The 16,325-nt window shown below is 38.5% G+C and overlaps 5 protein-coding genes across 5 annotated transcripts; 3 read left to right on the forward strand and 2 right to left on the reverse strand.

The window, feature by feature from the left end:
* Positions 1-69: 69 nt before the first annotated feature.
* Positions 70-2,042, forward strand: L201_002982 (uncharacterized protein; the record flags this gene model as incomplete). Its single annotated transcript, XM_066218744.1, has 6 exons — positions 70-125; positions 193-622; positions 697-1,307; positions 1,413-1,646; positions 1,820-1,880; positions 1,938-2,042. The coding sequence occupies 6 exons, from the start codon at positions 70-72 to the stop codon at positions 2,040-2,042; spliced, it is 1,497 nt and encodes a 498-aa protein (XP_066074841.1).
* A 708-nt stretch (positions 2,043-2,750) lies between these two features.
* Positions 2,751-3,903, forward strand: L201_002983 (uncharacterized protein; the record flags this gene model as incomplete). The annotated part of the gene is made up of 6 exons (XM_066218745.1): positions 2,751-2,790; positions 2,863-3,025; positions 3,099-3,324; positions 3,399-3,560; positions 3,676-3,782; positions 3,867-3,903. The coding sequence occupies 6 exons, from the start codon at positions 2,751-2,753 to the stop codon at positions 3,901-3,903; spliced, it is 735 nt and encodes a 244-aa protein (XP_066074842.1).
* A 3,521-nt stretch (positions 3,904-7,424) lies between these two features.
* On the forward strand, positions 7,425-7,991 carry L201_002984 (uncharacterized protein; the record flags this gene model as incomplete). Its single annotated transcript, XM_066218746.1, has 2 exons — positions 7,425-7,681; positions 7,787-7,991. 2 exons carry the CDS (start codon positions 7,425-7,427, stop codon positions 7,989-7,991), a joined length of 462 nt encoding a protein of 153 aa, XP_066074843.1.
* A 2,345-nt stretch (positions 7,992-10,336) lies between these two features.
* Positions 10,337-11,378, reverse strand: L201_002985 (uncharacterized protein; the record flags this gene model as incomplete). Its single annotated transcript, XM_066218747.1, has 6 exons — positions 10,337-10,493; positions 10,582-10,641; positions 10,735-10,812; positions 10,895-11,002; positions 11,080-11,184; positions 11,266-11,378. 6 exons carry the CDS (start codon positions 11,376-11,378, stop codon positions 10,337-10,339), a joined length of 621 nt encoding a protein of 206 aa, XP_066074844.1.
* A 2,275-nt stretch (positions 11,379-13,653) lies between these two features.
* Positions 13,654-15,981, reverse strand: L201_002986 (uncharacterized protein; the record flags this gene model as incomplete). The annotated part of the gene is made up of 6 exons (XM_066218748.1): positions 13,654-13,977; positions 14,096-14,294; positions 14,387-14,706; positions 14,802-15,190; positions 15,310-15,426; positions 15,501-15,981. The coding sequence occupies 6 exons, from the start codon at positions 15,979-15,981 to the stop codon at positions 13,654-13,656; spliced, it is 1,830 nt and encodes a 609-aa protein (XP_066074845.1).
* Between the last annotated feature and the right edge of the window lie 344 nt (positions 15,982-16,325).

Below are 16,325 nucleotides of genomic sequence, written 5' to 3' on the forward strand. Positions count from 1 at the left end.
GTGGTTATATGTCTTGACTTGGTCTTTGTCTTTTACCTCATCCGACAAACATAAAAGTCAGTCTACAATATGGCTGAACAAAAGACCACCTTCAATGGTGATGAGGTAGCTCAAGGTTTCCGAACGTGAGTCTAAAGCTATCTGTCCTGCAATGGGGTTATTATACAAGCTGACACATACACACTGTTGCAGCACCAATTACCCAGCTATCGCTAATCCACCTTTCCCAGCAGAAGGATCAGCTTCATTCTCGAATTATGAGCTTGCTTTCTGTCTTTTAGCTGGTCCATGGCTTGTACAAAGATTACTTCCATTTAGAACAGGGTGGTATTTCTATTGGTTCCTTTTCATTCTATTAGGTGTACCAATTGCAATTAGTTATTGGACATTTAAATCAAAATTCGGTGGTAGATTAAATGAAAAAGCTAAATTCCCAGGTAAACCGATCAGTAATTATATCACATTAAAAGATGAAAATCTTAAAAAGTATAATGAAATTAAGAAAATCCCAATGCAAGTTTTCCACGATGCTTATTTCTCTGGTAAAGCAGATTTCAACGGTGATGTTTTAGATATTATGGAATGGAGACATGATTGGGCTTCATTTGAATTTACACCTGAAGTGAGTTAGCTGATATTTTTTCTCCCACTTGTGAAAAGGGAAAACCAGCTAACAACCTCATACCGAAAAAATAGATGTTCAAATACGTTTTATTCAATTTAATTCCTGATGTAATTATTCATTCACAATCACAAGATGAAGAACAAGTTAGAGATCATTATGATCGAGGAGATGATTTCTATTCATGGTTTTTAGGACCAAGAATGATTTATACTTCAGGTGTAATTTCAGATATCAATAAAATGGAAACTTTGGAAGAATTACAAGATAATAAATTAAAAATGGTTTGTGAAAAATTAGATTTAAAACCTACTGATAAAATGTTAGATATTGGTTGTGGATGGGGTACATTAGCTACTTTTGCAGGTAAAAATTATGGTTGTGATGTAACTGGTGTTACATTAGCTAAAAACCAAACTTTATTTGGTAATCAAAGATTAAAAGAAAATGGTGTTTCTGAAGATAAAGGTAGAATCTTATGTATGGATTATAGAGATATTCCTCATGAAAAAGGTTACTTCAATAAAATTTCTTGTTTAGAAATGGCTGAACATGTCGGTATCAGAAGATACGGTACTTTCTTAAAAGAAGTTTATGATTTATTGAACGATGATGGTTTATTAGTTTTCCAAGTTGCCGGTATCAGAACTTGTTGGCAATTTGAGGATCTCAATTGGGGTTTATTGTAAGTGAAACGGCCGATATCCGATTTCATATCATACCATGCCTTCTTAAGTTCTTGGTTAAGGTTATTTTCAATACTGATGTTGCTATTTTACAATTCCTTTAGCATGAACAAATACGTTTTCCCAGGCGCAGATGCTTCTTTACCATTAGGTTGGGTCATCAAGCAACTCGAATCGGCCAACTTCGAGATCAAGTCAGTGGACGTTTTGGGTGTACACTATTCAGCTACAATTCACAGATGGTACTTGAACTGGGTTAGCAACAAAGAAAAAGTCATTGCTAAATACGGTGAAAGATGGTACAGAATTTGGGTTTACTTCTTAGCTTATTCAGTCATGTAAGTCTTCATACATTGATATATCGGACCGGGTAGTACATCAAGCACAGTGGGCATAGCTAACAATTGCTTTCTCCTTTTTCGTCGTAACAGCGCTTCTCGGTCAGTCGACACTTTATCTAAATTTGGATATCATCTGCAATCGTAACTGATTTTTTGTGTCACCTATATAGACAAGGATCAGCTTCAGTCTTCCAAATCACATGTCACAAGAACCTTAACGCGTTCCACAGAGTAAGCTGTCGTTTCCCCGCTTTTCTGGGTCATAAGCTTATCAATTGCCCTTCATAGGTTGAAGGTATTCCATCTCACGGAAACATCCACGCTCACACTTCTGTCAAAGCTGAACCAGTTATCTCTCACCAAGACATGTGGGCTAATCAAACCCTTCACTGAGCTTATTCCGAAAACAATATGAGGGTGTAAATGGTGGAGGATCTCGAGAGGGTCTAATAAGGAAAGATAGACACCGCGTGAAGAAAGTTGGCACGAAAGATATGAATATATAGACAACCAAGGCAATATAGATGAAATACAACGGAATAGAGACGACAAAGCCAAAAATAGCAGTAATGTGAATAAGCACATGAACGAAAACATACAGATATATGCATGAATACCATATATCAAACTACCAACCTCTACTCTACGATGTACTCATGGTATATATCACAGCACGGCTGAGCAATCTTGAACATTTATGTCTCTCACAGGTAAAACAAATATATCGATGGAATTTCCAAATATCCTGCATATGCCATTCCCTTAAAGATTTGATGATACCAAGAAGAGGTCAGTGCTTTTTGTATGTTTGATTTCTATCTGGTGTCTGGATCAATGCGCAAGTCACAGGTTTCAAAGGATGTTGAATGACATTGCATGACGTCAGATTGATGCGAGTCAATTTGATGATGTTGGTTCATTCCTTTCTTTCGACTGACCAGATTTTCAGCTCCGAATTTGGTAAGGCTATGCACTGATATCCCTAGAGGTTATATAACATGGCAAACAAACTCATTTTGATTCTTCTTCTACCTAAATCAACGTTTACGTAGTCCATTCTCCAAACAACCACTCTCGCCCATATTCGCAGCTTTATCAAGGATGCTAGCACGTGCAGCTTTCCCATCTTTCTTCTTAACCCGTAAGTTTGTGGAATATTGGTAGCCCAATCTACATAGATTATCACATTAACCTTTTATTTACCACAATAAAGTTGGAGGGTTTATCCTTCTACTGCTAGTTACGTTATCTGTACCTATAATCAAGACTATTTACCTGTTACAAGTTAGATTTGAACGTGGTAACGTCACAGGAGAGAGTTCTCTGGGTGTTAATGCAGGTGTATTTGGATTATGTTATCAAGGTGGACAAGCTAGGTGAGTAACCCTAGAGTAGCGGGTAGACGTAAATGATCATAAATTGACAACGTATTTCACATTTTCTCTATAGTATACTTGGATTCGATTTTTCATCAAATGCAGCATGTACAAATCCCAAAGTTGGTTATACATTCGATGAGAATATCCTCAATTTACACGGCAGTGGACTTTCTAGAGCAGTCATAAAAGGCGTTGCTGGATCTTTGATTTTAAATGCTATTGCAGCTGGTTTTGCTGGATTAAGTTTAATTTGGTCATTTTTCGCTTGGTTTTTCGCTAGTAGAGGTTGGGAAATTGTAAGTTTACTTATATTCAACCCACAGTAAAAGCTAACTAATCCCTTTGTCAATCATAACCCCTTTCTCTCTAGTTCACTTTCATCTCATTGTTTTTTTCAGTCTTAACAGCATGGTTGGCATGGGCATTGGATTTAGCTTTGGCATTAGTGGCAAGACATAGAATTGAAGATGCCTCAAACGATATACTAGATGCTAAGATAGGTAATGGTGTATGGTTAGCATTGGCCGGTGCAGTGAGTTCTTCTGTTTTTGTTTTTGGACATATGTGTTTCACCTAATTTAATTCTTTATTCGCTCACTTGATAACTCGCTAACATTTGGTTTCATTTGCATTTACACGTACTGTAGATTGCCTTGACCCTGGCAACTTGTTTTGCTGGTTGCGGAATGTTCGGAAGATATCGATCCGATCGAGTTGTCTCTCAAAAGCCTGTGGGATACAGGAGACGATACTTGTGAGTTCATACTTAGATATCTACCATAAATCTGCCGTGCAACTGCCAGCAAAATATTGTTTTCTGACCATTCCTTGGATGTAGCTGGCAACGACATCAAGCTGGACGAGGCACTTACTAGACGCTATCGTTTTCAGCCCTGCGTTTTACAGCCAATACTCCTTCCGTTGATATGACGATTCAAAAATTTGACATATGTTTTCTTTTCAATCCATCCCTAATATCTATATAATAATGATTTACGATTTGCAACGAATGTATATACTGTCTTCTTTCATCTTTTAGGCAAAAAAATAGTTTAGTGGTAATCTCAGGTTCAGTCTTCGTCCATAGAGTATCTTGCACTAATTGTTGTACGACGGTCTTGCGTCGTCATCTTGAAAGGCCGCTGATGTTGCTACCACAGTTGTTGTACGTCTACTCTGCAAGACGTCGACGCCATGCCCAATTCTTGAAGGGGCGCTATCAGCTACACGTACGGAATCGCTGATTTCTACTACTATTGATCAAAGCATGGTTACCTTAGCCTCCGGTAGTTGTTGATTTTACTACATTCCATTCGGTTGATGATCTTTATATTCTTTACATTGCACTTGACCCTTCGTGCTTTGAGAATCATATCTGAAACAGCCTTTCTGAAAAACGTAGGACTTTGAAGCAACAATGAAAACAACAGTGTTCTTTAAAAAACATGTGTCTTGGGGTACATACTTTTTTGATCTATTCCTCATCTGTACGTTGACTCCTTTATACAATCTATTAACAAAGGCCCAATGTGTCAAAAACTTGTATCATCAGTCAAACGTGCTAATCTCCTTGTGTTGCAGCTTTGACTTTGCTCTTTATGGTATTATTGTGTTTCTCACCTGTACCGATACGAAAGTTAGATCTGTTTCATGCTCATGCTAAATATAATATCACAAAACATGTTGTCCAACCGGGCGGTGGCATTTTAGAAGGAAACGTGATAGTCAAATCATGGATCAAATTTGGTGTTAGTGGTGCATGTATGCGATATCGAGACGAAAAGTAAGTCTTTTGGGCTTTGAGTTGCTTTGTTATTTCTCTTCCTGCCCAGTACATACTGAGAATTTATACATGCGCTGAATGGTGATACGAATACTGCAGACCGATCTGTGAACGAACATTTCACTTTCAACCCTCTGTAGAATACCTACATCTTCCAGCTAACCAGACTTTGACTGAACATATGGGAGATACAAATGGTCTCGCCTTACACTATGTGACTACGATCTTTGTACTTCTTTTTGAGGTATGTTTTGTCTTTGGACCTTTCATTCCAGGTTATTTCGAGGTGAGTTGTTTTCATCTGACGAAGAGGTTCATGATCATGACATATTTGTACAGTGTCTATAATCTGTATCCGATCGCTAATTCTGATGACAATACCACTTTTTCCGCAGTATTCTTGCTTTTTTATAGCATTCGCTATGATATGGTATATAATCGAAATTATCACCATATCCTGTTACAAATTTTCTATCGAACTGCGCCTGTTAGACGATTATCCGGAATTCGATAACGATATCGGTGGCGGATGTGGTTTATTGATTGTCGTTTTCGTACGTTTTTTCCATTATCATCATTTTCATTTACCCTTTACCGAGAAACAACAAAACAATATTGTCTATACTGCATCCCAGACCTCGTCATCAAAGTTACAAGAAGCTAATTCCCTGCTCTCTTCCGGCGTTATACTGTAGATATTTTTAGTTAGTGATTGTATCATCATTGGTAATATAGTTAGTAAGATAAAACTGCTTAGCCCGCCTGAGCAACAGGCTGTATAATCAATGTGCGATGTGTATACAAATAACATGACCTATTAACCATTCGCGAAGTGTCCCTGTCCATCATTGCTCAAAGTTACTCCGCTGTAGTGGTACACAGAAAGTCTGATTGATGTGCACTACCCTGACGACGATCAAAATAGAAAAGGGATTGCATGTGTGTGTGTATGTATCATAGCTCGACAGCTGAACTTCGTCGTACTACATACCTTGCACAGCCGGCGGTGTGACAATCAGCAACACCGCATAATGCACTCCTCATTTATCGTATTTCAATCATCAAGGATACATTGAAATGCGATACAGTATAACCTCCGTCCCTGTCATTATCCTGTCTCTTCGATCTTTGTCCATCTGCAACGATAGTCTAACGATTAGATGTGAACAACAACTACATCACTACAACAACTGAAATGAGACTCTTACATGTTGCAACTGATTATCAACGATGCGAACAACATTATTCTTTCAGCGGCATGTGAAATGGTCCGATTACCTGTATTGCCTGTTTCTGATCTGTGAGCCAAGGCTATTTGATACTATTTTGGACTTTCGATATCCGTTCATCAGCTGAATTGAGTTACTATATCTTAGCTATCACCGTAATTCTCAACTTGTTGTTATGCCTATCACCTACAATACTAAACAAGTTAGACTTGTTCCATGCAGACGCAAAAGTGAATATTACTATTTATTCGCCCGAAGAACGGAACATCACCAAGAATATCAGACTTAGTATGGGTGTTAGTGGTGGTTGTATGAAATATGATCATGAAGAGTGAGTATGGCTAGGATCGTCGTTTGAGCTCATAATTCTAAATAGATAATCGGGCTTGTAGTCCCCAATCATAGCTAATGAGCTTACAAGTGGTGTTAGGCCGATCTGTTACAAAACGCTGCATCTTAAACCGTCAATTGAGTATCTCCATCTCCCAGATAACCAGAACGTGACTGGAAACTTGGACAACACCAATGGTGTAGCATTGCATTACATAACTACTAGCTTGGTCTCAATTGCAGATATCTTTTGGTTATTAGGTCCATTTTTTCCTGGGTGTTTTCCGGTGAGCCGTTACCATTTTACTTTACTTCGTTAAAAAGTAAAATGAATAATCATCAATGTTCCTTTATTATAGATATCGAATTCGCTCATGGCTCTCACCCTACTATGGAGTATAATTAGCTTCATCACGATAACAACCATCAAATTGACAATTGAAGATCATCTGAGACATGTCATTCCGAAATTCGATAATGACTGTGGAGGCGGATTTGGATTACTCATTGTTAGTTTTGTAAGTCGCACCAAACCGTTTTTGTCATTTTGGGATTTTCTTAAGCTCAAGACATATCTGGAGAAGACATTTTCAGTACATTTTGTTATTTTGTATTTGCTAATATACAGTCTTGCATAGTTCTTCACAGTCTTGGGATTCGTGGATACAGGGAAGATAACTACAAAGATCGAAACGCGGAATCCTCCTGAGCAGCAAGTAGTATAAGCTCGTGAACCGACATGCATTGACTAGCTTTTGTATGTATCAGTCTATACATTTCGCTATGTCTGATGCATGAGTGATGCGAACATTCCCACCTCCGCTTTGACCGTTGAAAGGATCGGACCATGTTGGTCACCGTCGGAAGGATGTTGATCGTTGTGACGTTTATGGTACATTTGATTGCTGTGTTCAAAGGATGGCAACCATCAAAAAGGGGAATGTTTTCGGTATTCCTGTACAAATCTTACTTATCGACTTTCTCCACTTCTTATAATAACATTCAGCTATATCATCTAATTCATTGAGCTCATAATGGCTTGAACATATACAATATGCCGGATACTACCATATTCTTCCAGAAACGAGTCGGCTGGACTCGTTATACATTCATATCCGTATTCCTGATCATCAATTTTATCTTGAATTTAATCGTCTCATTGCCGACAATACCGACAACATGGAAGCTAAGTGGAATTAGGTCAACTTCTTCTGTTGAAAGTCCTTCTGTGGTACCTGGAGAAATCAATCAAGTGGTTGAAATTGGTATCATAGTTGGTCCAGCTGGAGGATGTATGTCGTTTGGTGACCAGTGAGTGGTTTTTCCTGTTTCTTTCCCTACTTACACCCTATTTTTCCCCACATTATCTAAATTGGTTACAGGTTGATTAGGCTGTGAATTGATTTCGATCGACAGACGAACATGTGCATACACGATGAATCTTCAACCTTCAGCTGAATTCTGGCATTTACCTTCTAATCAAAATGTTACCAATCATTTTCCAAGTGGTAAATTAATGATTTCATGTCATTTTACAACAGCTGTACAAGCGTTGGCGACGACTTCTTATTTGATCGGTCCTTTCAAACCTGGATTCTTCTTGGTAGGTGCAGGATTCTAAGAACAATTTTCTCCTTCTACCGACACTTTTCTGTTGTGACATGTACTGATGTGTAATGTTCTTCTGGATAGTTTTCAGAAATATTTTCTTTCCTATCATTCGCCATGTCGATTTTTTCAGGATTAAGTATAGTCCTCGTATCAAGTCAAATAGCTTATCATGTTAAATATTCAATACCGAAATTTCAGAACAGTTGGGGTATTGATTTTGTGTTATCATTCATGGTTGTAGTGAGTACTTTTTCTCCTACTGCTTATCAATCTAGTATTACACATAACATGAGTACAATCTATTGACAAACTATTTTCACAGTTCATACAGTTGATTTTGGCATTTTGGGTAGGGTGTATTAGGTGCAAAATGCCAATACGTCGTTATCCGCCACCTGAGATTCAGGTAGGTGATGTAGAGCTGCAGGATAGCCGGTAGTGTTTCAGTATACGACAAATGGAGTATGTAAACCATATCGATAGTGCCATTGATGAAGCATGGTTGGATGTTGTGATCGACTGCTAGTTTTTACAGCTTTATATACAGTACTACAAAGTAATGAGGTACGAGCTGTCGCACGCCATCAAATATTGCTTCTAATGACATTTCTTCTATTCTTATCTTTCTATTACTACAAAGAGTTGTATTGTGTTTGATACATCGATAACTATATATAATCTAGTCATTTGAATGAAAGAGCCAGAAGATACATATCCTACTTATCTACACCTCAGTTCGTCTTGTCCTTCTGCTAAGCACTAGTTTACAACGCACATATCAACTGTTTCTTACTCTATCCCAAAATGAAGACGACAATTCTCTTCCAAAAACATGTGGGCTGGGTATACCAGTTATTAATTACGATTCTACCTCGTGAGTGTGAAGTTACTGATTGAGAAATTTCAGATTATTCGCCTTCTATAGGCTGATAAGGTACTTTTACAGTAATTAGTATAACACTTCTAGCTCTGATTATTACTTCCCCCCCAAGTCATGATTTTTTCGCTGTGTACAATTTGACGTCAGAAGTTGTTGTAAATCAACGATACTTTGTTAATTCAACTTATAATTATACAAGAAGGGTTCATCGACCGTTTTATGTACTTTTAGGTCCAGATGGCGCATGTATGAAATACAATCACGAACAGTAAGTGGAATTTTGCCAATCCAGTCTTCTCCCTCGATATTCAGTCCGTTTTGTATGATTTGGATGCAGTGTTTGCTGAACAGACTGAGTTCCCGTTGTTAACCTAGACCAATATGTCAAAAAACATTACACTTCAGACCTTCCGCCGAATATCTACATTTACCTTCTGATCAAACACTTACTCGAGAATTCCCTTCAGATACAAACTGGTTGATCTGGCATTATATCGCTCTCATCGCTACTATTTTGAGCTTCATCGCCTTTTCCTTTAGTCCTTTTACACCTGGATTTTATGAGGCAAGTGATCGATCTGACTCTGTACAAAGATTTTCTACGTCATTTCAGCGCGAGCTGACATCCTCTTCCCACTAGCTGACCCTGATGATCAGTGGATTCATTTTTTTCTTCACTGTTTTCTTCACTTTCTTAGGAGACTGCATCGCATATGGTATCTTGGATCATAAGCTAGAAGACACCATACCAGCTGTGAATGTTACGATGGCATTAGGATTTGGGATGGTCGCTATACTTGCCGTGAGTTCTTACGAGTATGTAACGCAACAAGATACATAGTCCTTTTAGCTAAAACCCCCAATATTCCATATTCATATCCTTTTTGGATGCGGTTTGATCGCCAATTCTTGTCATTTAGTTCACATCAGGAATGTTTCTGATGTTCAATTGCCTCATTGTATCGTGTATCAAGCTACACCGACCTCCTTCTCGTGACATCGAAATGAGCTCTGGTGCTCGTCCCAATTCCGATAAATAGATGTCTCTTCACATGGTCGACTCATCGATACACACAAACGTTGGTACACCGAAAGAACCACCTGTATTATATACTTCGCGCCTAATAACATATATTTGCTATACACCGAATGCAAAGTTTGATGCTCTCTTGCTTTACTCGTGTGATAACGTAAGTCGACAACGAAGGCGGTTTTCCTGTTTCTTCCCGCCACCCTCAAACAGCACACAGAATGGACAACATCATGCTTGAGCCGTCTAAAGCATATATGCATGATGAACGTTTACCGTTTCAGGCTAGATATTCGAGAACAGGATCCTACATTGACAGATTAACAGGACTAATATGCCGACAGCTAGTAAGAGACTGCTGCTGTTTGGGCTGGCGTTATACGCCATTTTAGTGACCACCCCATCTGTAATCATACGATCTATTGTCACCGCTCAACCAATTTGCCTATTCATCATCTGCTGCTTCCTTAGCCGCTTGATTGTTTCGCCGGGCCTGAGTGGAATCCAAGGACCCCAAATTTGTATGTAGTCCTAATATATCATCCAGTTGTTGGGCCGGTAATCTACCATCGTACTTGGTATTTGATGGGGCCAGTGAAATCCTACATGAAAGGTATTGCGTAAAATATGGGGCAATCAGTAATTGGACATGTTTGCCACATATAAATCCAGGATAAAATGTAAACCCACTGCCTTGCTGACATTGGGGCAGGATACTCGGCGTCTGCTTGGTCGAGATTTCTAAAAGCGCTGCTAGTCAACGTACAAGTGGACGGCTCGTGTCAGCTCAACCAATCACGCCTACAGCACCCTTGGTCAAATAATGGTAGGGGAATTACTTACCTAGTAACAACTCTATGAGCGTTATGGTCACTTTGGTAAGTACAAGTCAAGTTCTTGCTGGAACACCGTTTACAAGCTCTACAGAGGCAAGAAAAACACGTTAACAATGAATACCTCGAAAATGACATGTGCAGAGGTATCTGGCAGAATATGAACCTACGTGTCACCCGTTTCAGATCTCTCACACTTTGGTTTACTCTTGGATGATCTGCACTCATCACAAGCTCTGGCGGTTCGCGTTCTCTTAATCTTTGGTTCATGCGATTCGCTAATATCAGCGTAGGGAGAAATTGTGAATTCATCAGCTCTGAATGCAACATTGTGGCCTGTAAATGAGCGACCTACCTAGCTTGGTTCCCAACAGCATTTTGATGGGCAGTCAATAGTGATCGATCTGTCGATGTATAGTTACTACATGTGTTTTGTCGTGAATCACAATTTGTGCATGACCTGTTCGGATGATGAGCATGGTCTCGTTAGCAAAAATGGAGTATACTGACATTCATCATCAAGAGGAAAATCGATACCCACAAGCCGTCAAGGGTAGGTTCGCATCTTACGGCAAGGCGATTACAAAGATTGCAAGCAGTCCCGCGTTCTCTTCTTGTGTAACCTAGTGACGATCCTGGTAAATGATCTGACATTGTTAAAAAGTTTCAAAGTAATTGTGAAACTAATGCTATCATTAGAGGGATACAGTAAGTCAACTCAAGGAGATAAAACAGAAAACGAACGGATGAGTACCCATTATATACCAAGTTTTTTGGGAATGGGAAGAAGACTCGTTTAAAGACCGAGAAGCATTGATCATCTTTGTAACTACATCGTAGAAAGGATTGCCTAGCTACTGCGCAATAAGTGGTCATCAGAAGACAGCGTACACTGGGCTTTATCCTTCACCGAAGCTCTCCTTTCATTCAGCTCCAATGAGAAACATAAAAACTGTGGCGCTTATGCTGGTAAAGCTGCTTCTTTGTGGGTAATCAAAGGATGATAGACATTCGAAAGCCAGCTAAAATATGGATGATGCTAGGTCAATATGTTGCTAATATCAAAACCTTCTCAACACAAACTTTTGAAAACCGATCAAAGACACCACTTGATTAGATTGCAATACCAGCGAAAGAACCTCCAACATTAAAGACCTCATTCTGACAATCAATCCCCTTTTCCGGTGTTTGTCTCACCTTTGGTTATGTTCAACCATCGGTGGATCTCTTTTATTGTATCTGCCTAAAGACGTCGTAGAAGCTAGTGGTCATGGAAGATAGTCATACATACATGAGGCTACTCGTATGCCTCCCTTTCTCAGAGCACGTTGACGTTTCTACGCAATCTTGTTGAAATTTGTAGAGTAGTACGTAATGGTTCTTTTCTGCAAAAGGAGAGCACACAAACGAACAGTAGTCGATTGATATGAACTTCACCTCTTGAATTTTCAATCATTCTTTTCCTTTTCAATACTTTCTTTCAGGATTTTTGTAAATCAGATGCTTTTAAGCTTACATATCGCAATGAGTGACCCAGTTGCTGCTCGACAGAGAGTTCCCCGAGATATTCGGATTCTGGTTACCGTTTCATTTGGTGAGTCTTGTTTGTTCGTTATCACTTGGCTGTGCAATTCATTCCAAGAGGCTGACCTGAGGAAGAACTTCGAATTTATTCGCAGCACTCTGTGCATTTGTGCTCTTTCTGGTTGTTATTTCCCCTACATCGATCAATTGGCTTGCTTTACAGAAAATCACAACTAGAGTCGAAGCAAATACGCCAATCGTCAAATCGACCGATCTTAATTCTACTCAAGATTATACTTCTACCTCCAAATTTGGACATCCTATTTACATACTCCTTGGGCCGGGAGGCGCATGCGAGTCATACATGATGGAGAAGTGAGTTAATTAACCTGATTTCGTCTGCTTAATATTGCAATACGAGTATTCATTTCCGCATCCCATCGCACCAGTACACATAAAGGTATTAGAAATGCTTACGAAGAAGTACTCGTTTTAGACCCAGATGTAGTAGAACCTTGAATTTCCGACCCTCAGCGGAATACCTGCACTTACAAGGAAATGAAGACTATACTCATGAATTTCCCAGCACACAATGGATGATCCTCAACCATGTTACCCTAATTTTAGTTTCATTGGGTTTGACCTCCTTTTGGCTTGGTCATATTTGGCCCAGTTTCTACATCGTATGTCCATGTTTACGCTTCCATGTCATACCAAGACTCACATACAGCCGCAATCTTGTGGTTTTCAACGACCTACATGCGCGATAGTTGTGTGAAAACAATGCTGTAACATGAGAAACTGATGGACTTTCCGATTACTTAGGCATCTTTAGGAATTTCTTCCTTCAATTTTGTATTCTCCCTCGTTTTGCTCCTCATCAATGCCTTTGCAGGTCCCACTGAGGTGGACCTCAAGTACATTATACCAGAAGCAAGTGCGGGCCCATCTTTTGGCATGTTGTTGATGGGTTTGTTCACGGTGAGTGCGTAGTTGTTGATCATGGTTGGCATAGGATTACTGCTGATTGATTCATGCTCAAACTTCCTGACAGTTCCTGAACATAGCCCCTATCAGTATTCTTATTCATGTTCTTGATAGCCTTGAGCATAATAGGTGGATCACATATGAAGAGGTCGAATCCCAATCTGACGACATTGAATAAGGATGAGCAGAAATTTCTCGAAAGATCCTATGAATATCTGGCATGAATTTAAAAGACTCGAACGGCTTTGAATATCTTGATCATATAGTTAATCTTGTCATTTCAGAATTGCATAAGCAGCAAACGGGATTCTTACGGGAATTATGTACCTAGGCTCTTCTTAAAAGCTACAACCAGGTTAAAACTATTCCATGAACAAATATTGAGTTAAGAATTTCAGTCTCATTTCTAAATCTCAATTTATGAATCATCAATGTTATTCACACCAAAATTCCAAACTTTGACCGATAAACCAAAATCACCTATAGCTTCTTGTGGAGGTAAAGTTTTTGTACCTTGAGGATTTTCGACGCCACCAGCTTCATATTCACCTAAAGCCCAATAAACTAAATAAATATTTTCCCTATCCATTTGTAAACATGATGTTTGACTTAATCCTTTGGCATGTACATTTAATAATTTCTTTATCTTTATTGATGGTCTTGTATTACCTGATTCAATCTTCCCCGTATTATATGGTCCTAAAGGTAATGATGATGTGTGTAATAAGAAAACACTGTTGGGCTATATACGGTATCAGGTTGAATATTAGTCGAATAGTTTTTAACTATTATTGCTGTATTATAGCTTGGCAAATCAAGGGGAGGTGGATCGGCAAGATGGTATGAAATACAATACTTACACTACTAAAAATTACATGTTCGCCATGTGTAGACAAGTGTAAAAGTCTTTGCCTAAGGACTATAGCTAATGAATTGGCATTTACAGCTTTATCTCTTGCTTCAGCATTCTGGATAGAAAATACTTCGTGGTAATTGCGCAAAACATATAACGTCCCCGACCGAGTGATAGCGAAAAGATCTCTTGATGTATAGTGAATTCTATAAAGTAAAAAACGAAGGGAGAACACCGCGGAATATCGTTATTAGCCGAATGGAGTGGGACTTAACCTGAAGTTTGAACAACAACTTACGCAGAGAATTCTCTTCCATCAATTCTACCTTGACCAGAAGACATCATGACGCCTTCAAACCCATTATCATCAATCCATTTACCTTGAATATCCAATTCTCCAGCTAAAACCAAATTGTTTGATTTTTCATCATCGTTATTATCATGTTTCAATTTTCTGACTTTCATGACATCGTAACAAGTATAGATTGCTGAAGCTGCATCGAAAGGTGCTGTAACCGGTGGTGGGAATGTTGTTAATTTCTTTTTTGTTATTCTTGAATACACATTTACTGAAAATCGATGACATATAAACAGGAAATTATCATCAAATTCGATATACTAAGAACAAGTATCCGATTATTTAGCTTATCGTCATGTCCGTTTGATACCGGTACGAAGCTTTCAATATAAAATGAGATTAAACGGGAACTTACATTAGGTCTGCCTCTATCTTCGTGATCAAAAACGAATCTTTCCATTTCCTGACTTGATTCACTTTGCAAATCGAAAATATAAGCTTCTTCATCTGAACTTGTACCAAAAACCAATTTTTCATCTGATGTAAACTCTTTATCTATCCTTGCACGAAAAGCAAAACATTCTGTTCTTGGTGTTAAAGTTTTAAAATAAGTTAAATGACCTTTTGGTGGAATTTGAATTTCTTTATTTAGTGGATTGATAGTAGGTTCATAGTGATTATTCAACGCGAATGAATATCCTGTATCATGTGTAATTGATGATCTATTTGATGGGATTTTCTTTCGTTTTTCAGGTGAAAGTTTCCTCAAAGCTGTTGGTGTTAAGTGAATCTCAAATGATCGTTCTACTTAACCGAAAGATTATGTTAGCTCAAGAGCCTGATCGTGTATGTATATTTGTAATGACTTCTACCTGAAGTGATCCTCTTCTAATGATACTATGCCACGTAAGGAATATACGTACCATTATTAGCATTGAAGATTGCATAACCTTTAACAAATTCTAGATGAGCATAAGGAGCAACATCTTCATATTCGAATAGAGGTTCTGAAGTTTTCAAGTCTGATACTAGTATACCATCTACACATACGAGATCCCCTCGATAAATCAGTAAAGTCCGATAATTGAGTTCTTCAAGTTAATACGATACTCACCAATTCTAGAAGTAGTTATTATAGTACCTTCTTCTTTATCAATTTTCAATCTCCAAATAGTATTTCTACCTGGATATATCCAATGAGATTTTGCTTTTGCAGATTTCCAATTATTTTGCAAAGTCAAATAAGATTTTACAATACCTTTCCAATTTACACTACCTGAAGGTTCATCTTCTGGTATAGGTTCGTCAAAGGGTTCATCTGGATCAGACGACCATAATGATTGTGAAGCTGTAGCTTTTTCAATCATTTCCAACATCTTCAATTGATCAGGCTCAACACCAATCTCGTATGCTATAGGTTTATATAAAGTCGTGATGGATTCTGATATAATGTAATTCCATGATTCACATACTGATAAACATGTTGTTAAGGAATCTAAAGACAAATTAGAAAGTGTCTGTAGGAAAAGGGATGGACCCAAAACATCTAATGGATCCAAACAAGTCGTTTTACTTGACGTTGGAGTAGATGTCATTTTGTCTCTTCCCTCTTAGCTATAAGTGATCCTATCGTTCCAGGTTTTTAATCCTGTCTAATTATGTACAGACTATCCCTTGAGGCTTTCAATGCTGGAGTAAGTTGAGGGGCGGGTCGGATTGAAGCTAATTTCTCATGGTAGTCTGTATATGTACAGGGTATTGGTACACTATTCAACGATGAGAAGGAGTACAGAATAATGGTCAAGAAGATCCCAGCTTTAAGCTTATTGAACTTTGTCGGTAATCCTCTCATACACTTGTAACCGGAGATCGCCGAGGAATGCTGTACTCAGTTGTAGCTTATGTAATCAATTCAACGGTAAGATCGGTCATGTCAGAT

The sequence above is a fragment of the Kwoniella dendrophila genome, chromosome 3 (assembly GCF_036810415.1).
Source record: "Kwoniella dendrophila CBS 6074 chromosome 3, complete sequence".
NCBI classification, from domain to species: domain Eukaryota; kingdom Fungi; phylum Basidiomycota; class Tremellomycetes; order Tremellales; family Cryptococcaceae; genus Kwoniella; species Kwoniella dendrophila.